The sequence below is a fragment of the Salmo salar genome, chromosome 16, assembly GCF_965601325.2.
Source record: "Salmo salar chromosome 16, fSalSal1, whole genome shotgun sequence".
In the NCBI taxonomy this organism is placed as follows: domain Eukaryota; kingdom Metazoa; phylum Chordata; class Actinopteri; order Salmoniformes; family Salmonidae; genus Salmo; species Salmo salar.
In genome coordinates, this window is record NC_138306.1 from 71,797,339 (window position 1) to 71,825,326 (window position 27,988).

General features: G+C 42.9%; 1 protein-coding gene across 1 annotated transcript in view; it reads right to left on the reverse strand.

Annotated features, from left to right (window-relative positions):
* Positions 1-25,697, reverse strand: part of LOC106590765 (voltage-gated inwardly rectifying potassium channel KCNH7) — a 177,408-nt gene extending 151,711 nt beyond the window's left edge. The window contains exons 1-2 of the mRNA XM_082962866.1: positions 25,201-25,697; positions 24,263-24,493 (exon numbers count right to left, since the gene is read on the reverse strand). Coding sequence (XP_082818992.1) covers positions 24,263-24,493; positions 25,201-25,276 — 307 coding nt within the window. The 5' untranslated portion in view covers positions 25,277-25,697. The remainder of the gene's footprint in view (positions 1-24,262; positions 24,494-25,200) is intronic.
* Positions 25,698-27,988: the final 2,291 nt, after the last annotated feature.

Below are 27,988 nucleotides of genomic sequence, written 5' to 3' on the forward strand. Positions count from 1 at the left end.
ACACTAAATGAATAGGTAAATGTGTAAATAAATATATTTCTTGCTCTATGCACAGTGTCCTGTCCTATACAACATATAATTCCATCATTGACTGACTACATACCTGTTTTCCCTGCGAAAGGTTTGGATGATGGAGGAGACTGTTGAGCGAGGCACATTAGGCTGCACTCGGCGACCTGCCTCCGCCATTGTGAGGCCATGGTTGATGACATGGTCTATAATTGTGGCCCGAATTTCATCCGGGACAGCATGGTGTCTTCGTGCTCCTCGGCCTCTTCCCCCTATTCCACCACCACGCACCCTTACTCCTCCTCCTCCTCCTCTTCTTCTTCCTCTTCCTCTTCCTCGAGCAGGCAGTTGCCCTTGTTCATTTACTTGGCCAGGTGCCTCCATGTTCAGGAATTGTACTGGTCCTGCATGGTCAAGCTCTTTACATACATGTTTGGCAGCATTCACAGTCATGGACAGCACCTGTCAGGTAACTAAACATACTGTTTGATTGGTCATCTGAGATGTGTGAAACTCCTCCTTCGTTAGTCTAGTTTCACCTGACTGTCAATTGCTGTAATAAATGTATCAAATGTTCCAAGGGATTCATATATGGTATTCATGGTATTATGTTCTTGACTAATTTTGACAATTGAACAGACTATTGTGCATGTGATGACTTATACAATGAAATGACGCTGACACGTTTTGGAGCGAACAACCATTAGACTGAGAATCAACCATCAGTTTAGATCGATAAGATCTATTCACTTGGAAATTGTGCTAAATGTAGGCTACATGTACTTAATCATTTGCAAAGATGTACTGAGACATTGAGACATGTACTTAGACATTTGCAATTTGATGAAATGAATGAGAAATTAAATTCTGTTGTGAACAATTGCCAAGTGGTTTGGAGGTTTGTCCATGTAGTTTTGAGAATGTAATTTCTGTTTCAAGAAATGAGCCAAACCAATGGAGAAAAACTGTAAAAGAAATGCTACATTGACATCTCTGCTCTCCTGCGCTTGACTCCTTACCTACCTTCAGAACGAAGCCTTAACAGCCACATGCCAACAACTCTCTATGTTGGAAACAACTAAGTCGGTTTAAAGAAAAATGCATTAGAATATACAAGTTTATAAGAAACAAAAAGAGAAACTATTCATTTGTAGATGCAGTTGCACCCCTAAAAACTAAAAACATTTGTCATAAGAAACTAGATCCCTGGTATAGAGAAAATACACGAGCTCTGAAGCAAGCTTCCAGAAAATTGGAACGGAAATGGCGCCACACCAAACTGGAAGTCTTCCGACTAGCTTGGAAAGACAGTACCGTGCAGTATCGAAGAGCCCTCACTGCTGCTCGATCATCCTATTTTTCCAACTTAATTGAGGAAAATAAGAACAATCCGAAATGTATTTTTGATACTGTCGCAAAGCTAACTAAAAAGCAGCATTCCCCAAGAGAGGATGGCTTTCACTTCAGCAGTAATAAATTCATGAACTTCTTTGAGGAAAAGATCATGATCATTAGAAAGCAAATTACAGACTCCTCTTTAAATCTGCGAATTCCTCCAAAGCTCCGTTGTCCTGAGTCTGCACAACTCTGCCAGGACTTAGGATCAAGGGAGATACTAAAGTGTTTTAGTACTATATCTCTTGACACAATGATGAAAATAATCATGGCCTCTAAACCCTCAAGCTGCATACTGGACCCTGCATACTGGACCCTATCTTGATGGTTGTACAGTCGTTTCAAATAAAACTGTGAAGGACCTTGGCGTTACTCTGGACCCTGATCTCTCTTTTGAAGAACATATCAAGACTGTTTCAAGGACAGCTTTTTTCCATCTACGTAACATTGCAAAGATCAGAACCTTTCTGTCCAAAAATGATGCAGAAAAATTAATCCATGCTTTTGTTACTTCTAGGTTGAACTACTGCAATGCTCTACTTTCCGGCTACCCGGAAAAAGCACTAAATAAACTTCAGTTACTGCTAAATATGGCTGCTAGAATCCTGACTAGAACCAAAACATTTGATCATATTACTCCAGTGCTAGCCTCCCTACACTGACTTCCTGTTAAGGCAAGGGCTGATTTCAAGGTTTTACTGCTAACCTACAAAGCATTACATGGGCTTGCTCCTACCTATCTTTCCGATTTGGTCCTGCCATACATACCTACACGTACGCTACGGTCACAAGACGCAGGCCTCCTAATTGTCCCTAGAATTTCTAAGCAAACAGCTGGAGGCAGGACTTTCTCCTATAGAGCTCCATTTTTATGGAATGGTCTGCCTACCCATGTGAGAGAAGTAGATTCGGTCTCAACCTTTAAGATTTGCTGAAGACTCATCTCTTCAGTAGGTCCTATGATTGAGTGTAGTCTGGCCCAGGAGTGTGAAGGTGAACGGAAAGGCTCTGGAGCAACGAACCGCCCTTGCTGTCTCTGCCTGGCTGGTTCCCCCCTCTCCACTGGGATTCTCTGCCTCTAACCCTATTACAGGGGCTGAGTCACTGGCTTACTGGTGTTCTTCCATGCCGTCCCTAGGAGGGGTGCGTCACTTGAGTGGGTTGAGTCACTGACGTGGTCTTCCTGTCTGGGTTGGCGCCCCCCCTTGGGTTGTGCCATGGCGGAGATCTTTGTGGGCTATACTCGGCCTTGTCTCAGGATGGTAAGTTGGTGGTTGAAGATTTCCCTCTAGTGGTGTGGAGGCTGTGCTTTGGCAAAGTGGGTGGGGTTATATCCTGCCTGTTTGGCCCTGTCCGGGGCTATCATCGGATGGGGCCACAGTGTTTCCTGACCCCTCCTGTCTCAGCCTCCAGTATTTATGCTGCAGTAGTTTATGTGTCAGGGGGCTAGGGTCAGTCTGTTATATCTGGAGTATTTCTCCTGTCTTATCCGGTGTCCTGTGTGAATTTAAGTATGCTCTCTCTAATTCTCTCTTTCTCTCTTTCTTTCTTTCTCTCTCTCGGAGGACCTGAGCCCTAGGACCATGCCTCACATGATGACTCCTTGCTGTCCCCAGTCCACCTGGCCGTGCTGCTGCTCCAGTTTCAACTGTTCTGCCTGCGGCTATGGAACCCTGACCTGTTCACCGGACGTGCTACCTGTCCCAGACCTGCTGTTTTCAACTCTCTAGAGACAGCAGAAGCGGTAGAGATACTCTCAATGATCGGCTATGAAAAGCGAACTGACATTTACTCTTGAGGTGCTGACTTGTTGCACCCTCGACAACTACTGTGATTATTATTATTTGACCATGCTGGTCATTTATGAACATTTGAACATCTTGGCCATGTTCTGTTATAATCTCCACCCGGCACAGCCAGAAGAGGACTGGCCACCCCTCATAGCCTGGTTCCTCTCTAGGTTTCTTCCTAGGTTTTGGCCTTTCTAGGGAGTTTTTCCTAGCCACCATGCTTCTACACCTGCATTACTTGCTGTTTGGGGTTTTAGGCTGTGTTTCTGTACAGCACTTATAGATATCAGCTGATGTAAGAAGGGCTATATAAATACATTTGATTTGATTTGGGTCAATACAGGCTCATCCAAACATACACACACACAAATCATACTGTATAAAACCCACACGTAAACAGCAAATACATTCTCACACTTTAGTCAGAGCAGAACACAAACAGGCCAATACGTCACCCACATTGCAACCTGTTTGTGTGTGTGTGTGTGTGAGTGAGAGAGAGAGAGAGAGAGAGCGAGAGAGAGAGAGAGAGAAAGTCTGACCCTAAGCCCCAGGAGGATATGGTGGGTCTGAACGATTTAAACATGTTCCACTCGGCTTCATTTCCTTGCCAGACTAGCTACCTAGATTATCAAGACTACCTGGAAATCCTGAAAATATGTAATCTCACAGAAAGCAGGGAAGGATTCAGCTGCCTGCTGGCTGGTGGCATGGCATATGTTATGGCTATACATGCCACAGCAGGTGTAAATGACAGGAAGAGAGAAAAGACAATGTGTGTGTGTTTTTATTCAAATTGAATTGACGGTAGTTAATTGAAAAGCAACAATGATCTCACAAATTCAAGATACATTTAGATGTTTGTCCAACTGTAGATACCAGCATTCGTCACATCGAGAAAAGTTAAGGAAAAGGACGACTCCTAATACTTTACGTTATTTCTCCTGTCCCAGTCAAGTTTTCCACGTCTAGTTGAAATGAGTCAGAAACATTTTCAACTGCTACTGTAGTGACTGATGCCTTGAAATCCATTTGATGAACAACAGGGGGTTTGGGAGTGTGTTCCATCATTCTGAGTTGAAAGGTGTGTGTGTGTGTGTGTGTGTGTGTGTGTGTGTGTGTGTGTGTGTGTGTGTGTGTGTGTGTGTGTGTGAAAACACAACAAAGTGTCCTATGTGTGCTTACTGCTCATAAATAAATATAGCATTTGGGGAAATTTCCGTTTCAAGATGCTGGAAAATGTCATTAGATTCTATTTCCACTATCAATAATTAAAAGAATGGTGTTCATCAAGAGGCTCCATCTCAGCAGCTGAAGCACACAGGCAGTCAGTCCCTGTTCCCTTTAAGAGAGAATCATCAACCCTTTCAAGTCATCTTCTCTCTCTGTCTCTCTCTCTCTCTCTCTCTCTCGCTCTCTCTCTCTGTCTGTCTGTTTCTCTCGCTCTCTCTCAGTCTCTCTGGCTCTTTGTCTCTCTCTCTGCCCCCCCCTCCTCACTCCCTCTCCCCCTCCATCTCTGCCAGTTCCACAGCTTCTACCATCTACACTACAGTACAACAACCCACCTAGGAGATAATTGCGTATGGATAGTTCTTGACAGATGGTTCCATAGATTGGTATATACTGTGAACGTCTCTGCAGTGGGAGTCATTTTAGACTGTGCTCTCAGAGGACAGTGGACGGTGGTGGGAAGTTAGAGTAGAGGGACGTTGGGAAGTGACACTGATGAGAGCTGAGGCATGCAGCGATGGGGGAGCTAGCTGATGGTTGGTACCGTATTGGCCTGAGGGCATAAACCACAGTAGAAGCTAATTCCTGACAGCTGTCAGTGCAGCGGAGAGGGAGAGAGCTGTTTCAGGAGCTACTCGGGACGAGATTATTTCACCTCCGGAGTGAAAATTGCAGTCCCACTTCTAGTTACAGTACCGCACTTCAATTCCAAGTGGTCGTCGGGTTTAGACGTTTTTAATTCAATTGACAAGGAAAGGAGGAAGGAGAATCCACATGCTTCTTGGTCCTTTTTAATTTGTGTTATAATTTCCTACTCCAGCACCCGCGTGTTGGATCTGCATGTTCTTCCTTTCTCTCTTTCAAATTGTCAAAGCTTCCTTAATGGTCCATTAGACGCTTTCCGCCCACCTTCAGAGAGAGAGACACTCAAGCAGCCCAGTCTTTTTCTAACAGGCAGCATGGAGGCTCCAGAAATGTAATCCTCCCTCCAGGGGACATTTAAAAACACAAAGAGAGGAGAGCAACTGATCCTGGAGGGAAGGGAAAGAGCTACTCTACCCCATGGTTTCCCATGTCCTAACTCCATTAGGCGGGCCCCTTCCATGCAGCTCTGTGTCCTTGCTCTGGTTTGTTAATGCACAACGTAGCAAAACGCTTCTCAACGAAAAACAAGCATTTGTTATTGGACCAGTTCAAGTAGTTGCTCCCTGTTTCAGTCCATTTTTCTTTCGTTTGGTGCCTGGTGAATACGACCCTGTCCATGTCCTGAATGGATTGATGAGGTGATGCTACTTTTGTTTTTGTTCGTCTGTTGGATGCATTCAGCACCATACAGTGTCCCTGCGATTGCAAATGGCCGACTCGTTAAGAAAACAATGGAGAGTGATTGAAGGCTCAGTGGGTTCTAGAAAGAGCCAAGCTCTGAGTGGAGCTAGAAATACACAGAGTGTACAAAACATTAAGAACATGACATAGACTGACCAGGTGAACACAGGTGAAAGCTATGATCCCTCATTGATGTCACTTGTTAAATCCACTTCAATCAGTGTAGATGAAGAGAAGACAGGTTAAAGAAGGAGTTTTAAGCCTTGAGACAATTAAGACGTGGACTGTGTGTGTGTGCCATTCAGTAGGTGAATAGGTAAGACAAAAGATTGAAGTTCCTTTGAATGGGGTATGGTAGTAGGTAGCTAGGCACACCGTTTTTTGTCAAGAACTGCAACGCTGCTGTGTTTTTCACACTCAACAGTTTCCTGTGTGTATCAAGAATGGTCCACCACCCAAAGGACATCCAGCCAACTTGACACAATTGTGGGAAGCATTGGAGTCAAAATGGGCCAGCAACTCAATATTAGGAAGGTGTTCCCAATGTCTGGGTATGCTCAGTGTATACATATCATGACACTCCAGACAAAATCAGACTAGACATATGCTAGCGCTACATAGGCGTTGCATAAGCTACCATCGTCTTTCCAAAGAGACTGATTTACACTTGAGTAGGCTTCAACATACTACATGCTCATTTCAGTATTTACCGATGTTGAAATGCAGAGGACACCTGCTGAAATGTGTTGGCAGCTAGCTGTTTGTGCGTAACACATACAGTATCTTTTTCATTCAATGTCACTTCTTCACCGTTTGTCCAAGTCCAAACTTTCAAGTAGGAAAAGTCTATGGCAGTGTCCAAATATCCATACTTGTCCATGTCTTTAGTCCACGTTTTGAGTCTCGAGCTAGAGCACTGAAACACGGTTATCATACAGCCCATAGTCTTCCTTTGGAGAATAAACACTTGATGCCGATTCAAATGGACAGAAATTAGGAGAAATAGCAAGCAGTAAATGTCAGCGTTTTGCCAATGCAAATGTGCTTTGATAATCTGGGCGTCAACTCTAATTGAGAAGAATGGCAGAAATGATGAAGTGATGAAATAGGTCGGTGTGCCCGGAGCGTTCTCTTATGGCATTGGAGGGTTGGCTGATTCAGTCTCCATCAAAGGCAGTCCTTGGGCTGGGCTAAAGTGTGGATGCCAGCTTGGCATTTAGCATTAGTAATAGGCTGGTGAGTTCCTGGGAGGCGAGCCCAGGGTTGGGTAGGTTACCTTCTAAATGTAATCCGTTCCAGTTACCTGTCCAAAATTTTAATCAGCAATGTAACTTTTGGATTACCCAAACTCAGTAACGTAGTCTGATTACATTCAGTTACTTTTAGATTACTTTCCCCTTAAGAGGCATCAGAAGAAGACACAAATGTATGTTACCAATTGAACCACATCTATTGCAGGATAAATTAATATTAAAGTTTACACAGCTGGCCATATATGGATGTTACATTTTACATTATGGGTTGTTTATGAAGGCTTCTTTTCCAGTCATTCCAATAAATGCTATACCCCTTGATCTTCAAGAATAGGACTTGGAAATATGCCAGTATAGATTAGCCAAATGTTTTTCCTGAGCATAACTCCAAAACTAAGGACTAATTAGCAAAGCCTTACTTGGTTTATGATTTTGTTTTCATGGAGGACTAATTGTGCTCATTGATTCGAGTTGAAGAATAAATGCTGCGCCCATGGAATGGAATGCTTTGAGCACTACTGAGAAGGGCTATTTACATGTGAAAAATGAATGCCATATGCTGCGTTTGCTTTAGGCCTGTTGCTTACCTTTTTGTTGGTGACACCTTGATATCTTGATAACATGCAGCTATTTAAAGGGCAAATCCACAGATGAAACAATAACCAAATGGCTCCCCACCTCTGTTTTGGTAAAAAAAAACGCAGGGATGGGCCTGGAGAAATGTAACCACTCTCAGGTTAATAGACCGAACTATGGGTGCAAGGACTGACCATCCATGATATCAAAAGTATTGTTTTAACCATGTTATGAGGCTATACAGTGTTTGTTAACATTTACAATGTTTACAAACGTAGAAAAACAAGCTTATATTTTGGTTTCTCATGGGAGTGTGACAGTTGAACTAAGCTCATGAGGCATTTCTAAGTTATATTCTTCAAGAATCCATGGATATATATATATATACAGTTGAAGTTGTAAGTTTACATACACTTAGGTTGGAGTCATTAAAACTCGTTTTTCAACCACTCCACAAATTTCTTGCTAAAATACTATAGTTTTGGCAATTCGGTTAGGACATCTTCTTTGTGCGTGACACAATTGTTTACAGACAGATTATTTCACTTATAATTCACTGTATCACAATTCCAGTGGGTCAGAAGTTTACATACACTAGGTTGACTGTGTCTTTAAACAGCTTGGAAAATTCCAGAAAATGATGTCATGGCTTTAGAAGCTTCTGATAGGATAATTGACATCATGTGAGTCAATTGGAGGTGTACCTGTGAATGTATTTCAAGGCCTACCTTCAAACTCAGCGCCTCTTTGCTCGAAATTATGGGAAAATCAAAAAAAATCAGCCAAGACCTCAGAAAAAGAATTGTAGACCTCCACAAGTCTGGTTCATCCTTGAGAGCAATTTCCAAACGCCTGAAGGTACCACGTTCATCTGTACAAACAATAGTACGCAAGTATAAACACCATGGGACCACGCAGCCGTCATACCGCTCAGGAAGGAGACTCGTTCTGTCTCCCAGAGATGAACGTACTTTCGTGCGAAAAGTGCAAATCAATCCCAGAACACCAGCAAAGGACCTTGTGAAGATACTGGAGGAAACAGGTACAAAACTGTCTATATCCACTGTAAAACGAGTCCTATATCGACATAACCTGAAACAAGGAAGAAGCCACTGCTCCAAAACCGACATAAAAAAGCCAGACTACGGTTTGCAACTGCACATGGGGACAAAGATCGTACTTCTTGGAGAAATGTCCTCTGGTCTGATGAAACAAAAACAGAACTGTTTGGCCATAATGACCATCGTTATGTTTGGAGGAAAAAGGGGGAGGCTTGCAAGCCGAAGAACACCATCCCAAACTTGAAGCACGGGGGTGGCAGCATGTGGGGGTGCTTTGCTGCAGGAGGGACTGGTGTACTTCACAAAGTAGATGGCATCATGAGGCAGGACAATTATGTGGATATATTGAAGCAACATCTCAAGACATCAGTCAGGAAGTTAAAGCTTGGTCACGAATTGGTCTTCCAAATGGACAATGACCTCAAGCATACTTCCAAAGTTGTGGCAAATGGCTTAAGGACAACAGAAGTCAAGGTATTGGAGTGGCCATCACAAGGCCCTGACCTCAATCCCATAGGAAATTTGTGGGCAGTACTGAAAAAGTGTGTGCGAGCAAGGAGGCCTACAAACTTGACTCAGTTACACCAGCTCTATCAGGAGGAATGGGCCAAAATTCACCCAACTTATTGTGGGAAGCTTGTGGAAGTCTACCTGAAACGTTTGACTCAAGTTAAACAATTTAAAGTCAATGCTACCAAATACTAATTGAGTGTATGTAAACTTCTGACCCACTGGGAATGTGATGAAAGAAATAAAAGCTGAAATAAATAATTCTCTCTACTATTATTCTGACATTTCACATTCTTAAAATTAAGTGGTGATCCTAACTGACCTAAGACTGGGAAATGTTACTAGGATTAAATGTCAGGAATTGTGAAAAACTGAGTTTAAATGTATTTGGCTAAGGTGTATGTAAACCTGCGACTTCAGCTGTATATATGTATATATATATATATATATATATATAGATATATACACTACATTCAAAAGTTTTGAATCACTTAGACATTTCCTTGTTTTTGAAAGAAAAGCACATTTTTTGTCAATTAAAATAACATAAAATTGACCAGAAATACATTGTTAATGCTGTAAATGACTCTTGTAGCTGGAAACGGCTGATTTTTTATGGAATATCTACATAGGCGTACAGAGGCTCATTATCAGTAACCGTCACTCCTGTGTTCCAATGGCACGTTGTGTTAGCTAATCATTTTTAGTTTAGTTTATCATTTTAAAAGGCTAATTGATCATTATAAAACCCTTTTGCAATTATGTTAGCACAGCTGAAAACTGTTGTTCTGATTAAAGAAGCAATTAAACTGGCCTTCATTAGACTAGTTGAGTATCTGGAGCATCACTTTCATCCAAGATGGCGTAACAGTTCAGACGTCCTCTACCCTCCTCTTGTCGTGTCCCGTGTATATATATATTTACATATTTTTTTCTTCACTTATCTTTTAATATATATATTTTTTTTTTTATTCTAAACTCAACCTCAAAGCACTCTCCTGCAACCCGCCTCACCAATTTAAAAAATAAAGTATTATTTACCTCATCTGAATTCCACAACAGAAGCTAGCAAGAGGTTAGCCATTTTCACTGGCTAACGTTGAAGTTCAGCTAGCCACGGTTAGCTGTCCTCAGCTATCCATTAGCTCGAAAAGCTATCGCCAGTTTTTGTACAGCGCGACTCAGACCAGAGCATACCGGACCTATTCTCTCTCCTTTCCCCGATTTCAACCAACGGGCTCTGGACATTTACACCTGGATCTTGCAGCTAACTAGCTGCTACCTGAGTGACTATTGGCAACGTCGGTCACGGAATTAACACACATTATTACGGAGCTAGCCAGCTAGCCAGCTGAAGAGTTCCGTCAGCCACTCCTGGGCTATTCCTGAGCTAGCCAGCTGAAGTGTCTCCTGGGCTACAACTCACCTATCCTGACCCGTTTTACTGCCGATGCGGAGCCCCATCGGGTCTTCACGACTGGACCACCGACGTTATCTGCCCGAGGGAGTTATCCAACTGGCCCCTCCGTTGCGACGTAACCTGATCGCCCATCTGCGGCCCGCTAATCGTTAGCTGTCTTTTCGGCTGCGATCTGAATAGGTCTATCGGACACTTTTCTTGGGCCACTATAACTAACTATTTTGCCAACTTGGACTGGTCCCCCCTTCCACACGGAACCCCACTAACCCACAGACGGAAACGCACGAGGTGGCTAAAAACAGACCTCCCTCCCATCTTCCACCGGCTTGCTACCTATGGCCCGGCTAGCTGTCTGAATCTCACTGGACCCTTTGATCACTCGGCTAAGCATGCCTCTCCTTAATGTCAATATGCCTTCTCCATTGCTGTTCTGGTTAGTGTTTATTGGCTTATTTCACTGTAGAGCCTCTAGCCCTGCTCATTATACCTTATCCAACCTCTCAGTTCCTCCACCCACACATGCTATGACATCTTCTGGTTTCAATGATGTTTCTAGAGACAATATCTCTCTCATAATCACTAAATGCCTAGGTTTACCTCCTCTGTACTCACATCCCACCATAACTTTGTCTGTACATTATACCTTGAAGCTATTTTATCGCCCCCAGAAACCTGCTCCTTTTTCTCTCTATTCTGGACGTCACAGACGACCAATTCTTATAGCTTTTAGCCGTACCCTCATACTTATTCTTCTCTGCTCCTCTGGGGATGTAGAGGTGAATCCAGGCCCTGCAGTGCCTGGCTCCACTCCTACTCCCCAGGCGCTCTCTTTTGATGACTTCTGTAACCGTAATAACCTTGGTTTCATGCATGTTAACATTAGAAGCCTCCTCCCTAAGTTTGTTTTATTCACTGCTTTAGCACACTCTGCCAACCCGGATGTCCTAGCTGTGTCTGAATCTTGGCTTAGGAAGTCCACCAAAAACTCTGAAATCTTCATCCCTAACTACAACGTTTTCAGACAAGATAGAACGACCAAAGGGGGCGGTGTTGCAATCTACTGCAGAGATAGCCTGCAGAGTTCTGTCCTGCTATCCAGGTCTGTACCCAAACAATTTGAACTTCTACTTTTAAAAATCCACCTCTCCAAAAACAAGTCTCTCACCGTTGCCGCCTGCTATAGACCCCCCTCGGCCCCTAGTTGTGCTCTGGACACCATATGTGAACTGATTGCCCCCCCATCTATCTTCAGAGCTCGTGCTACTAGGTGACCTAAACTGGGACATGCTTAACACCCCAGCCATCCTACAATCCAAGCTTGATGCCCTCAATCTCACACAAATTATTAATGAACCCACCAGGTACAACCCCAAAGCCGCAAACACTGGCACCCTCATAGATATCATCCTAACCAACGTGCCCTCTAAATACACCTCTGCTGTTTTCAACCAAGATCTCAGCGATCACTGCCTCATTGCCTGCACCCGTAATGGGTCAGCGGTCAAACGACCTCCACTCATCACTGTCAAACGCTCCCTGAAACATTTCAACGAGCAAGCCTTTCTAATCGACCTGGCCCTGGTATCCTGGAAGGATATTGACCTCATCCCGTCAGTAGAGGATGCCTGGTTATTTTTTTTAAATGCCTTCCTCTCCATCTTAAATAAGCATGCCCCTTTCAAGAAATGTAGAACCAGGAACAGATATAGCCCTTGGTTCTCCCCAGACCTGACTGCCCTTAACCAACACAAAAATATCCTGTGGTGTTCAGGCATTAGCATCGAACTGCCCCCGCGATATGCAACTTTTTAGGGAAGTTAGAAAGCAATACACACAGGCAGTTAGAAACGCCAAGGCTAGCTTTTTCAAACAGAAATTCGCTTCGTGCAACTCCAACTCTAAAAAGTTCTGGGACATTGTAAAGTCCATGGAGAATAAGAACACCTCCTCCCAACTGCCCACTGCACTGAGGATAGGAAACTCTGTCACCACCGATAAGCCCACTATAATTGAGAATTTCAACAAGCATTTTTCTACGGCTGGCCATGCTTTCCACCTAACTACCCCTACTGCATTCAACAGCACTGCACCCCCCACAGCTACTCGCCCAAGCCTCCCCCATTTCTCCTTCTCCCAAATCCATTCAGCTGATGTTCTGAAAGAGCTGCAAAATCTGGACCCCTACAAATCAGCTGGGCTTGACAATCTGGACCCTTTCTTTCTAAAATTATCTGCCGAAATTATTGCAACCCCTATTACTAGCCTGTTCAACCTCTCTTTCGTGTCGTCTGAGATTCCCATAGATTGGAAAGCAGCAGCTGTCATCCCCCTCTTCAAAGGAGGTGACACTCTTGACCCAAATTGCTACAGACCTATATCCATCCTACCCTGCCTTTCTAAGGTCTTCGAAAGCCAAGTTAACAAACAGATTACCGACCATTTCGAATCCCACCGCACCCTCTCCGCTATGCAATCTGGTTTCAGAGCTGGTCATGGGTGCACCTCAGCCACGCTCAAGGTCCTAAACGACATCGTAACCGCCATCGATAAGAAACAATACTGTGCTGCCGTATTCATTGACCTGGCCAAAGCTTTTGACTCTGTTAATCACCACATCCTCATCGGCAGACTCAGTAGCCTTGGTTTTTCAAACGATTGCGTCGCCTGGTTCACCAACTACTTCTCTGACAGAGTTCAGTGTGTCAAATCGGAGGGCCTACTGTCTGGACCTCTGGCAGTCTCTATGGGGGTACCACAGGGTTCAATTCTTGGGCCAACTCTTTTCTCTGTATACATAAATGACGTCGCTCTTGCTGCTGGTGAATCTCTGATCCACCTCTACGCAGACGACACCATTCTGTACACTTCTGGCCCTTCTTTGGACACTGTGTTAACAACCCTCCAGACGAGCTTCAATGCCATTCAACTCTCCTTCCGTGGTCTCCAACTGCTCCTAAATACAAGTAAAACTAAATGCATGCTCTTCAACCGATCGCTGCCTGCACCTGCCCGCCTGTCCAGCATCACTTCTCTGGACGGTTCTAACTTAGAATTTGTGGACAACTACAAATACCTAGGTGTCTGGTTAGACTGTAAACTCTCCTTCCAGACTCACATCAATCATCTCCAATCCAAAGTGAAATCTCGAATCGGCTTCCTATTTCGCAACAAAGCATCCTTCACTCATGCTGCCAAACATACCCTCGTAAAACTGACCATCCTACCAATCCTCGACTTCGGCGATGTCATTTACAAAATAGCTTCCAATACCCTACTCAACAAGCTGGATGCAGTCTATCACAGTGCCATCCATTTTGTCACCAAAGCCCCATATACTACCCACCACTGCGACCTGTACGCTCTCGTTGGCTGGCCTTCGCTTCATAATCGTCGCCAAACACATTGGCTCCAGGTCATCTACAAGACCCTGCTAGGTAAAGTCCCCCCTTATCTCCGCTCACTGGTCACCATAGCAGCACCCACCTGTAGCACGCGCTCCAGCAGGTATATCTCTCGGGTCACCCCTAAAGCCAACTCCTCCTTTGGTCGTCTCTCCTTCCAGTTCTCTGCTGCCAATGACTGGAACGAACTACAAAAATCTCTGAAACTGGAAACACTTATCTCCCTCACTAGCTTTAAGCACCAGCTGTCAGAGCAGCTCACAGATCACTGCATCTGTACATAGCCCATCTATAATTTAGCCCAAACTACTACCTCTTCCCCTACTGTATTTATTTATTTTATTTATTTTGCTCCTTTGCACCATATTATTTATATTTTATCTCTGAACTTTCTTCAAACTACAAATCTACCATTCCAGTGTTTTTCTTGCTATACTTTATTTACTTTGCCACCATGGCATTTTTTTGCCTTTACCTCCCTTATCTCACATAATTTGCTCACATTGTATATAATCTTATTTATTTTTTATTATTTTTATTTTGTATTTTTATTATTTTTTTTTTATATATTTTTTTCTACTGCATCATTGATTGTATGTTGTTTTACTCCATATGTAACTCTGTGTTTTTGTATGTTGTCGAACTGCTTTGCTTTATCTTGGCCAGGTCGCAATTGTAAATGAGAACTTGTTCTCAACTTGCCTACCTGGTTAAATAAAGGTGAAATAAATAAATAAATAAATAAATAAATCAGCATTTGTGGGTTTGATTACAGGCTCAAAATGACCAGAAACAAAGACTTTCTTCTGAGACTCATCAGTCTATTCTTGTTCTGAGAAATGAAGACTATTCCATGTCAGAAATTGCCAAGAAACTGAAGATCCTATACAACAATACTCCCTTCACAGAACAGCGCAAACTGGCTCTAACCAGAATAGAAAGAGGAGTGGGAGGCCCCCGTTCGCAACTGAGCAAGAGGACAAGTACATTAGAGTGTCTAGTTTGAGAAACAGACACCTCACAAGTCCTCAACTGGCAACTTCATTAAATAGTACCCGCAAAAAACACCAGTCTCAACGTCAACAGTGAAGAGGCAACTCCGGTATACTGGCCTTCTAGGCAGAGTTCCTCTGTCCAGTGTCTGTGTTCTTTTGCCCATCTTAATCTTTTCTTTTTATTGGCCAGTCTGAGATATGGCTTTTTCTTTGCAACTCTGCCTGACTGCCCCGAAGGCCATTTTTATTTGTAATCCCAGCCCCCGTCCCCGCAGGAGGCCTTTTTCCTTTTGGTAGGCTGTCATTGTAAATAAGAATTTGTTCTTAACTGACTTGCCTAGTTTAATAAAGGTTACATAAAATACAGTAAAATGTGTTTTTCATTAATAAGTCTATTATCTCTTGAACCATATGGTCTATCTACTGGAAACTCATGGACAATATAGACACAGATATAACAAATGAATGCTATATGAATACACTTTCAAGTATAAATTACCAAAGTTACAATAGATTGCCATAGATTTTCTGTTAATTACCAAAATTACTGAAGATTCCAGTAACTTTGGTAAATTACCGGTAGAGAGAGGGAGTAACCAAAACTAGCTCTGACTCATCCACTATCTTCAATCTTTAAATGCATTGAAAATAACTTTCATATCAAACAATCTCAGGAAACATTTTGTGATGAAATGTTTTTTTTTTCTCACTTTAATTCAATAAATGTCCCGAAAACTTGAAACCCATCAAAGGATCCCATCAATATATCAGGAAACTGTAGAAGTATCAGCCTCATTGAATACACAATACACAAACAACCATGATTGGACCAACACAGTCAACAGTCAACAGCAGTAGCGAAAGAAATCGTGAATGACTGTTCATTCACAGATAGACTGTTCACACATGTAAATCCATGAATGATACAAGTGAAGGGATCCGGGGTGAAATTCCATTATGCCAGATAATAATGGCCACAGAATCCCAATTGTATCAATAAAGTGTACACATACGCCTATATGCATTGCATTGACAACCCAAAGAGGAGATTTCTAAGCTCATTTGGAAATATTGACTTCCATATGTAGAATATATATCCAAATGGAGAGTGTATAACCTATAAAATATGTTTCTTATCCCTGCCAATTTGTCGTTTGGCTGATCTTCTTTGACGGTAGCTAGCTGGGCTGGATGTTGTTTTGCAGGGATCTGGTGCACTGCTAGGAACTGGATATGCTAGCCTCTAGGACTGTAGCCATATGGGGAGAGGATGGAGGGAAAATAGGAGGAGAGAAAAGATTGGGGAGGGTGGGATGAGAGAGGAGGAGAGGGAAGGATGAAGAATACCGCCTGCCTGGCTGGCTACTTTGTTTGCTGTTTGGAGGCCGCTGTAATGCCATCAAGTCAGTCAATCAGTCAGTTAATCTGTCAGTCAGTCAGTCAGTCAGTCAGTCAAAGCAATACATAGATTTTGTTCCTGTTCAGAAGTACATACCTGTTTCAAAAATACAACAAATCAACAAGGATCTCATTCGTTGATTCAGGTGTTTCAAAGACTGAACACCCTGCTCTACATTCATCCATACTCAACCAGGCATGGCATCCCCTAGGGTAGATTTCTGGCATCAGGTCGGATACCCATGGTTCCCCACGGGTGACATTTGTGGAGATAAAATATAGGAGTGTCTACAGATGTAAGATCTTAATTTGATCACCCTGTTGCAGGATAACTTTCTTCTGGTGTATTTTTGGTTAAAAAAGGCTTCTAAAGTTTGTCATTTCCACTTCGAAAACAACATTTTTTATCAACCCCTACAAAAATGTCCATTAATTAGAATCCACATAATAATTCACATTTCACGTTGCAGCTGGATTATTTTCCTGCTCTAGCAAACAGGCCCAAATTAAGATCCTACATCTGTATATAGTGTCTTATATGGGCATGGCCCTACAGTATGTAGGCTACCCTATGGCTAAGTCTTAGGCATATCCAGTATCACAACTAGGGCGCTAATGACAATCAACAGAATGAACTTCTTTTGACAAAACATCTCATTGAACATCCCATAATCCCTTGAACTGCACGAACAGCAAGACTCAGCAATCTGCCCATCTCATGAGAATGGAATTGACAATCGTCATGGCTACAGTGAGCTCCAGTGCTTCAGGTGCTGGTGGAGACATGCCATGATAGATTAGAGAAGAGAACAAGATAATACATGTTGGCTGGTTCCATCCTCCATCTGTTGCTATGACAACACTATGCGGTAACTCTGTGACTAAAACAATCTCTGTTTTAGGGGTACATGAGTAGGGGGAGGGGCACAATAGGCAAGAGAGGAATAAATTGTGAACTGAAACTGATTTCCAAATGGTCATGCTAAGACGCCACGTAAAATCTGTACCAAAGGAAGTAGCCTGAAATAAATTATTTTACTGTTTCAATGTAGGGAGTGCTTATATTTGCCCTGCTTCACACAATGTATTGTCATACATAACCAACCAATGCAAGAGTTTGCTTATTGCTTCAACATGCAAGCTGCCGTCTCTCTGACACACCTACCAACAGGCTAGGACGTCATGAACTTTGACAGTAGTGCAAATCGAATGGGTGCACAATGAAAACCTATCCACAACAACACAGCTATTCCTCCCTGTCATATTGTACACAATATATACAAAAGTACGTGGACACCCCTTCAAATTAGTGGAGTTGGCTATTATAGCCACACCCGTTGCTCACAGGTGTATAAAATTGAGCACACTGCCATGCAATCTCCATAGACAAACATTGGCAGTAGAATGGCCTTACTGAAGAGCTCAGTGACTTTCAACGTGGCACCATCATGGGATGTCACCTTTCCAAAAAGTCAGTTCATCAAATTTCTGCCCTGCTAGAGCTGCCCCAGTCAACTGTAAGTGCTGTTATTGTGAAGTGGAAACGTCGAGGAGCAACAACGGCTCAGCCGCAAAGTGGTAGGCCACACAAGCTCACAGAACAGGACCGCCGAATGCTGAAGCGCACAGCGCGTAAAAATCATCTGTCCTCGGTTGCAACACTCACTACCGAGTTCTAACTGCCTCTGGAAGCAACGTCAGCACAATAACTGTTCGTGGGGAGCTTCACCATGTGCAATGCCAAGCGTCGGCTGGAGTGGTGTAAAGCTCATCAGCATTGGACTCTGGAGCAGTGGAAACGCGTTCTCTGGAGTGATGAATCACGCTTCACCATCTGGTAGTCTGACAGACAAATCTTGGTTTGGTGGATGCCAGGAGAACGCTCCCTGACCAAATGCATATATGTCAACTGTAAAGTTTGGTGGAGGATGAATAATGGTATGGGGCTCTTTTTTATGGTTCAGGTTAGGCCCCTTAGTTCCAGTGAAGGGCAATCTTAACGCTACAGCATACAATGACATTCTAGACGATTCTGTGCTTCCAACTTTGTGGAAACAGTTTGGCGAAGGCCCTTTTCTGTTTCAGCATGACAATACCCCTGTTCACAAAGTGAGCTCCATACAGAAATGATTTGTCAAGATTGGTGCAGAAGAACTTGACTGGTCTGTACAGAGCCCTGACCACAACCCCATCGAACACCTTTGGGATGAATTGGAATGCCGACTGCAAGCAAGGCCTAATCGCCCAACATCAGTGCCCGACCTCACTAATGCTCTGGTGGCTGAATGGAATCAAGTCCCCACAGCAATGTTCCAACATCTACTGCAAAGCCTTCCCAGAAGAGTGGAGGCTGTTATAGCAGCAAAGGGGTGACCAACTCCATATTAATGCCCATGATTTTGGAATGAGATGTTCGACAAGCAGGTGTCCACATACTATTGATCATGTATTGTATCTATTACCTTTAGAGTTGCAGCGGGGCCCTGTCGTCATCGATACACATATACTGTACTAATGTGAGACTGAGTCCCACTGTGAACACACTGAAGTAGAAGAGGATACCTGCAGGACTTGGCTGGACTCGTGGGAGGGGGGGGGGAGATAGAGAGTGGGAGAGAAAGCTAGAGAGAGAGGGAGAGATGGGGAAAAGAGATGGAGAGAAAGATGGGGGAAAAGAGAGCGAGAGAAAGAGAGAGAGAGAGAGAGAGAGCTGGTGCCAGGCTCATCTATAATTGAGACAGTCTGCTCAGATGAGCTTGAATTAAATTCAGGAGGGTGTCCCCGTGAAGGAAATATCCAGCACCTGAATTCTCCTCCCTCCCACTGACTGTATCTCTCTCTCCCTCTCTCCCTCTCTCCCTCTCTATTTTGATCCCTCCCTCCCTCCCTCTTTCCTTTCTCCATCTCTCCATCTCCTTCTCCCTCCCTTTCTCCTTCTCTGTCCCTCTTTCTGCCTCCTCTTTCTTCCCCCTCTTTCTTCCTCTTTCAATCTCTGTTGCTTCAGTAGCATATGCACTGTTGGTGACATTACCTCAGTCTTCTCTCCTGATTCCATGAGACTGTGGAACCTGATATAGCAGATTTGACTACAGGCCATACTGCAGAGAGATTATCTTGTTTGCACAGCAAATCCACATAAAAATGACATTCCACTCTCTGCTCTCGAAAGTCATTCAGTTCAATAGATGGCTTTATGCACATATCATCACTTTGCATACTACTGCAGGTTGGTACTTTGTCATTCCAATGGTGACAGAGAGCGTCGCATCATGCTAGTTAAATGTGTTCAGTGCCTATGGCGGAAACCTAGAGTGAATCATAGGGACTTTAATGTAGCCAATGAATGCAAATGATTGTCTCACTGATATTATAAGTACCAAACAAAACTGAAGAAAGACAATAACTAAACAGATTGGACGTTAAAACGCACACACACACACGCACACATGCATGCACGCACGCAAGCAAGCACGCACGCACGCACACACACACACACACAGGGATAGAGGGACAGAGCTATATTTCTCAAGTGTGAAGGATGAGACTAATGGCAGATGTACTCAGAAATACAAAAATACTATGTTTCATATGGTAGTCAATGTAATGTTTTGTTTTTAAAATGCCACTGATTGGAACGAGTCATTATTGTGGCACCGACATGTCTAGACAGACAACGCAACAGAGAGAGATAGAGAGCGAAAACCAACCCGATTTTGATTAACTCCCATATCTACTGGGTGAAATACCACAGTGTGCCATCACTGCAGCAAGATTTGTGACCTGTTGCCACAAGAAAAGGTCAACCAGTGAAGAACAAACACCATTGTAAATACAACCCATATTTATGCTTATTTATTTTCCCTTTTGTACTTTAACCATTCGTACATTGTTACAACACTGTATATATAAATAATATAACATTTGTAATGTCTTTATTATTTTGGAACTTCTGTGAGTGTAATGTTTACTGTTCATTTTTATGGTTTATTTCACTTTTGTATATTATCTGCTTCACTTGCTTTGGCAATGTTAACATATGTGTCACGTCCTGACCAGTAAAAGGGGTTATTTATTATTGTAGTTTGGTCAGGGCGTGGCAGGGGGTGTTTTGTTTTGTGTGTTTCGGGGTTTTTGATTTATGTTCTATATTTTCTATTTCTATGTTTATTCTAGTTTTCTAGTTCTATGTTGTGTTTTTTCAATGACCTCCAATTAGAGGCAGCTGGTTGTCGTTGTATCTAATTGGAGGCCATATTTAAGTGTGTTCGTTTTTCACTTGTGTTTGTGGGTGGTTGTTCCTAGTATAGTCTGTGCACCTTACTGGACTGTTTTAGTCGTTTGTTTTGTTTAAGTGTCTTCTCTTTAATAAAGTAAAGAAGATGATCAATATACCCGCTGCATTTTGGTCCACTTCTTACGACGACCGTGACAATATGTTTCCCATGCCCATTGAATTGAATTGAGAGAGAAAGTGAGCGAGATAGAGGGGGAGAGAGCAAGCAGAGAGAAAGAGAGAAAGAGAGCAGAAAGAGAGAGCATGGAGAGAGAGAGAGACAGAGAGAGAGAGAGCATGGTGTGAGAGAGAGAGAGAGTAAAAGTGAGAGTGTGTGTTGAATCAGGTATGCAAAACCCTGAAATTCTACAGTCACCAACTCGTTGGTCCTCTCCCTCTCTGTTACCTAATGTGTTTGTGTTTGGGCATGTCTGACCCTCTGGTCTAGATGGAATTTTGACTTACCCTCGTGTGTGTCACCCTCGTGACCTGCCCAGCACACAATAAAAATATGGGCCCAATAAACTCTATGGGCCCTCGTCAAAAGCAGTGCACTAAATGAGGAATAAAGAGTAATTTGGGATGCAGACCATGCCATGATGTTTATGCATGAGAGATGGTGATTGGCCACACAGAATGTATGGGTTTCTCTACTCACCCAATCCCCACAGTCTGCTCTGTGTAATAGAGGTTAAGGCTGTTTGATTATTCCATTTGAATATATGAATACGTTGAGAAATTCAAATTTAGAAATTATGTGTTATAGTGGTGCCTTCACACAGACCACACACACACACACACACACACACACACACACACACACACACACACACACACACACACACACACACACACACACACACACACACACACACACACACACACACACACACACACACACACACACGCACACACACACACAGAATACCGACTACATTCAATTGAACTGGCATTTGATTCAATAGAACAGTCTGCGTGTAATAGGATAGGTTTAGACGAGGCATTTGTAAAACATGATGTTGTTGTGTGACAGAATTTCACGACTGTCATTGCACTACTTCAGCAGAGTGCGAGACAGAGAAGGAAAACAGAAAGGAACTCTGCAGTGAGCGTTCATCAGACCAGTCTGAAACACGGATGAATGTGAAGACTGTAAATGGATCCCATCGCAGCACAGAGGCATCAAGCTCTGGTTTCCTCTTGATTCAATTAAAAAAGAAAGGGACCGAATCGGAACGAATGACGTCACCACAGACACGCACGCAACGCACTACATGATGTATAGTGATTACAATAAGATTGTCTTGTTCCATCTCCAAAAGAACAAGCCACCTGCATGGCCTTCAGCGTTCCTGTTGTTGTAATATTCAGGACACGCAGAGAGACAGCAGGGAACAGAAAGATACAACTGAAATAGCCACAAAGAAGTCAAGGTTGATAGTACAATACAGATGGTGTTAAGATCATTACAACATTGCATCACACTCGGCACCTCTATATTGTATGACGCGAGGTAAGCAGCCATTTTTGTTCCTTGAATGCACAGCAGTTCCGAGCGAGAGGCATAATTCACTTATTAAAGGACTATGCAATACCTACTGTCTGTTGTAAGCACAGGAAATGGTTCGAGGAGGACTTTGTGCTGTAACTTTATAATAGAACCAAGCTAGAAAAAGAACACCAAAGGTTCACCAAAAGGACAAGATGTCAACTCATAATAGATTCATCTGCTTGACAAAATTCTGCTGAGGCAAGAAAATCCTTCACAGTTTGTAAAGGACAGAGACTGGTTGTCAGGACCACGGGTCAGGGGATTACTGTAAATTGGAGGAGATTGGCCTGCAGGCTCCAAGTGGTCCATCGGAGAATCCAACCAAATGACCAATCACCCACGCCACAATCACATCTCCCTCTGCAACACAATATCAGAGAGAAATCGGATTTCCACCCAGGCCCAACCATGCCTATGCCCCTGATGTGCATACCAATGTCATGTCGTTTTACCATACTTATACCCACAAGATGAGTATTTTATAATGTAACGCCTATGATCAAATCAATTGTTATAAGGAGGTGAAAATCCTGTCTGTGTTATGAGAGGTTTGTGACCCTCCCTAGACGGCACATGGTCTGAGTCTCAAATAGCACCATATACTTGTGTACTACTTTTGACCTGGTCAAAAGGAGTGCACTATATAGGGAAAATGGTGCCATTTGTAACGCAACTTATGGAGTCAGGAAGTTTAGACACTGAGGTAATTAAAGCCTTACAGCTCCAGCAACGATAATGAGGACCTCTCTCTCTACCCCTCCAATCTTTCTTTTCATCCCTTCATCCCATCTCTAGGGGCCGGCCTGGCCAGCGAAAGATAGCAGGACAGACACTATTGATTCATTCTCCCAACACGGCAGGTTTGAAGATCAATGCAACATGAAGGTATTTGTGTCCTCATTAAGCGATCGATGCCTGTGAGGCCTCTCCTCTGTTGGAAAAACACACTGCAGAGAAGGTCCATTCGGAGGCTTTGGAGCACTGATATGAGTTTGTGGTAATGAGGTGTTTATCGCCATGGCCACTTCACAACCCATGTATTCATCCACACCTCTATACCTAGCTAAATCACTTTATCAGACCCCAAGACTTCGACAAGCCAACTACGTCCTGGCTTAGTAACCGTACAAGCCCCTAGTTCCCTCAAACATTCTCCCACGTCGTCCTCTCTTTCTTCACCTTTATACCTCCGTCATCCATCTCTCCAGTACTGTCCTCCACCCTACCTGTCTACATCCCCCTATCCACATGCAGGGTTCTCCCCGGGATTTCTTTAACAAGGTGTAAATGTCGTGTCAGCACACAGCAACCCATGTTTCATGACCAGTCACCAACTTTAACCCCCGCTTCAACCAGCTCTTATAAAACTGTTCAGCCCTTGTAGGTGGAAATGTCAGCTAGGCCAGCGATTACATACACCTTGACCATTACGCAACCGCTACAAGCTTAGTCATCTGGATAGGAAGGAACATCATCGTTAGAGGGCACAGCATGCACCCTGGGTGACCCTGGTTATTGGATATGGGAGAGGCGGTTTAAACTTTCACTCTGCCACTCGCTAAGCATGTGACCCATCAAAACAATAGCAGCTGTCATGCCAACTCATAATCTCCATGGAAAATTCAGAAGTGGCTTAAACTACATGACTCATTCAATTATATGTCACCTTTTTATGTATTTAGCCAAGAGGCAATGGAATTGACCAATTTATTTTGGTTTCTAGGTTTGTGCAATATTCAATTTCCTATTCAGTAAATGGAGATGCAATTGTCTTCACAAATAGATACTGTGTTTTTCGACTTCAAAAGCTTTAGACAGAACCCCCCCGATCTGAGCGCGACTAAATGAGATGTCATACATACACCTCTGTCAGTGTTTTTGTTCAACACAAATGACCTACTGAAGTGTTTACTTGAGGAAAGTTCCTTGTCATGCCAAGCCCATTCCATTTCCTGTCTCTCCTGCATTATTCTGTCACTATTCACTGACCCTTATTTTGCTTAAATTTTCTCATATAAATGCAAAAGCATGAGCAACAAGCCCAGTGGGGAGGACTCCGTAGTCTGTACTCACCATCCTTGCGGTGGTAGGTGATCTCCACCTTGCGCTCCTCAGACCCCATCAGAGCCTGGGCTACCTGGGCGATGGCATGCCTGTTGGTGAACTCCCCATGGAGGAAGTCACAGGTGCACGGCCTCTGCATCACGTCCGGCCGCGAGAAGCCGGTCATCTCACAGAAGCCATCGTTGCAGTAGATGATGGCGCAGTTCTGAACCCGGGCATTGGCTATAATGAATTTCTTATCTGTGAAGGTATAGAAGAGTGTATGATCATAGTGGGGAAGAATGGGTAGGTTAACACATTCATGGTAGCATCAGAGGTATGTGATATAATACCACTCTGCATGATGCTTAATATACAGAATAAAATATACACTGTATTATAAATCACTAAAAAATATACAGATGATCAATTAAACATTTGTCTTTCAGTCCTATCATGGCTAAGGGTGCATTGCTTCAGTATTTGTTAATGAAGGTGTGTGCTCCATTCTGCTTGATTCATGTTCATGCCATAGCCATACTATAAAACACAGAGATCCACATTTAATAACTGGCACATAACCACCTGACCATAACCATTTCAAATGTGGGAGCGTTTGAAAAAGGTTATATGTATGTTGTTTGGATACTATTTATTGCCATGCAATCTTGTGGAGAAACACAAGTTGTTGCTTCTTCGAAGTACCTTAAATAATGCTCAATGATATACCATATTTAAATTATGTTAACCTCAACTCTCCCACTTCTAAAGTATCACAAGCGCAACAATATTAGCTCTAGTCTTACTGATTGTTAAAAAACGTATTGTCGAAATACCAATATTCAGGTAAAAAATATTAACTTCATTTATTTTGTACGTGTGCAAGCAAGGCAAATACATTTTCCCACCATTATGAATATTATGAATTTAAAGATACATTATTGTGAAAACACAAAGATAATACTCACTTTGTCCCTCAAATTTCTTTATAATTATCCCCAAAAAGGTGTTTTGTGGCGCAACATGACCTCTCCGAACAGGCATGATTATTCCAAAAAATAAGAAAGATTCCGCTGTCCAAGTAGGAACGCACCTTTCTCCTGACACTCAAGTTGTAGTGGTTCCAACCGCTAAAGCCTGAATGTCTCCCCGTTGTCTACACTCATCCTTAGGAAATCTCCGCCTCTTAGCTCTTCCAACCTTTTCCTTATTTCAACATAAATATGGTCCGGCTAGGGCTCATTTTGAAGCCTTCAAAGAGCACTTCGCCAGCATTGACTATGGAGTAAAAGCTTGTTGTACAGCGTAGTTTCTCCAACATTTCAAATTGATCATGTGAGGGACCCTGCCGCCGCTCAATAGCGTTGCGCTCGCTGCTACAGCTGCTGTTGTGGAGAATGGACTGATGCCCGCGGTGCCACCGACAGTGACGTTACCCCGCTCAGGCAGCGCTCAGCTCGTGCACCTCGCGCTCAGCTCGATCAAGGCTGTGGAGGAAATCATATATCCATGCGTTGAGAAGGAGCTATGGGTGACGCCAGGCCAGGGCAATAAAGCTGTATCGTCTATTTTTACATTGACCCATGGAAAACACGTGGGTTTATGTCTCACGTTGACTACGGCATGCCTGTATCTGCCAATGTACATAATGAATTTTAGACATACTATAGTTGTTTATCAGATACAGAGAAAGATACAGTTCCACAAATGAATCAATGGAAACAGGCTACAGCACTAATCATTCTTTGAAACACAGTCTACTGCACTAATGATTCTATCATTAAGGGGGAAAACGTTGTAGATGTGGTTCCCTGTCCATGGTGCTGAAGTTGTAACAAAACTCCCTTTAGAAGGACACACGCACAAGCTCCCTCTTAAAACATCTGTCTCAGAATCTCTGCACAACCTCACCATCCATCTGGTCTACTGAGAAAACAATACAATAGCCAGGCTGCAGGGGAAGATACTAAGGCGCACAAGCAGGCAAAGTCAGGATTTAGAACCTTTGCGTCCCCCAATGATTACCATACAGAGCAGTCATTCCGATGTGTCTCTCTACACTGTAAGACTTGTCTGTCATTTCAACAGTAAAACACTGTAGAATGCACAGTGAAATGCTGCACGTGTGTTTTACAGCGTTAATGCTGTAGATTGCACTGGATTACGGATAAAATGCAGAAAAATACTGTTATTTACTGTTATTTGAAGACTCCTGTAAAAATTACCCTAACATACTGTATTTCTTCACAGTAAAAGCTTATAGCTACTGTAGATTCAAAGTTTCAGTTTCAGATGCAAACCTCATACTGTAGGGTGAGACAAGTGAAGCTCAGACTATTTTAGTAAATATCTTCTTAGCAGTGAAGTGGAAGAATATTTGTATCACATCCTGGTTTGGTACTGCACCTTGACTTGTTTATAAGTATCTTTATTGATAGCCAACTTTGAAAACTGCATGTTTTCTTAGCTAACCATATGTGTTAACTTTGGCACTGTCGGTTAGAGCCTGTGAGTAAGCATTTCACTGTTGTATTCGGCGCACGTGACAAATAAACGTTGATTTGATTTGATTTGTTACTTCTATTGTCAATAATATTGTTCATTGGTTTTAATGTTGTTACTAATTTGAATAAATATATTTTATGTGCAAATGTATTGGTTTTTTTACATTTAGATTTCAGAGAGAATTTCACTGTAAATCTACAGCATTATACTGGCACCAGAGTTGCCAGCTTAAATACGGTAATTTTGCTTTATAGAAACGATGCTGTAATATATTTGTCAGAACAATTTTCCCAACTGTAAAACATATTACAGCATCCCTGCTGTACATTTAATATTTATTTGTAAAAGTATAAATTACTAAAGTTACAATAGATTACCTGTTAATTACCAAAAAGAAGTACAATTCCTGTAATGTTGGTAAATTACGGGTAGATTTGCAAACCTACGTTTACTTAACTGAAGTTAATATGAAAAAGTAGTTCACTACATCCAAACTACTTAGTCATAGGTTACTCTATCACACACACACGCACGCACGCACGCACGCACGCACGCACGCACGCACGCACGACACGCACGCACGCACACACACACACACACACACACACACACACACACACACACACACACACACACACACACACACACACACACACACACACACACACAAATTGCTGAAAAGGGCATGACTGCCCTACAGTCTGCATCACATTAAGGGCCGGTGTGACAGCCTTTTATGAACTGTGCTTATTTCACACACCCAACTCACTGATTAGACTGGCACTGTTTTGGCACCGCCGCGCAATCTGTCACAGCATTCACTGGATGAAACAGGAGACAAAGAACAAGATTTGAGTGTGGATAAGAACAAATTGTCCTTTCCAACAACAATCTGAATGAAACCCCATAACATCTGAGCTTCCTGCTATCAGACGCATGCCAAAAACATTGTAAGAAACAGCAAAAACAGACAAAAGGTGTCTGAATTCCAGCGTTCTATTTCAATGAAATGGCAGTTTGCATACTGTATGTTGTTGAGTATTTTTGCTATCTGTTCAGACACGTGGATGTGGCAAATATAGTTCACATCGAGAGGTTATTTCCATGTATTGAAAGCTGCAGTGATCCCTACGACTATACATGAAGTGGACCAACAGGAATGTGTTGTACTGTCACCTACCCTATATCACCAGCAAGACAATAAGCCTGGGAACAGTTTCTCTCCATCTTATCTGGATGCAAGAGACCCGT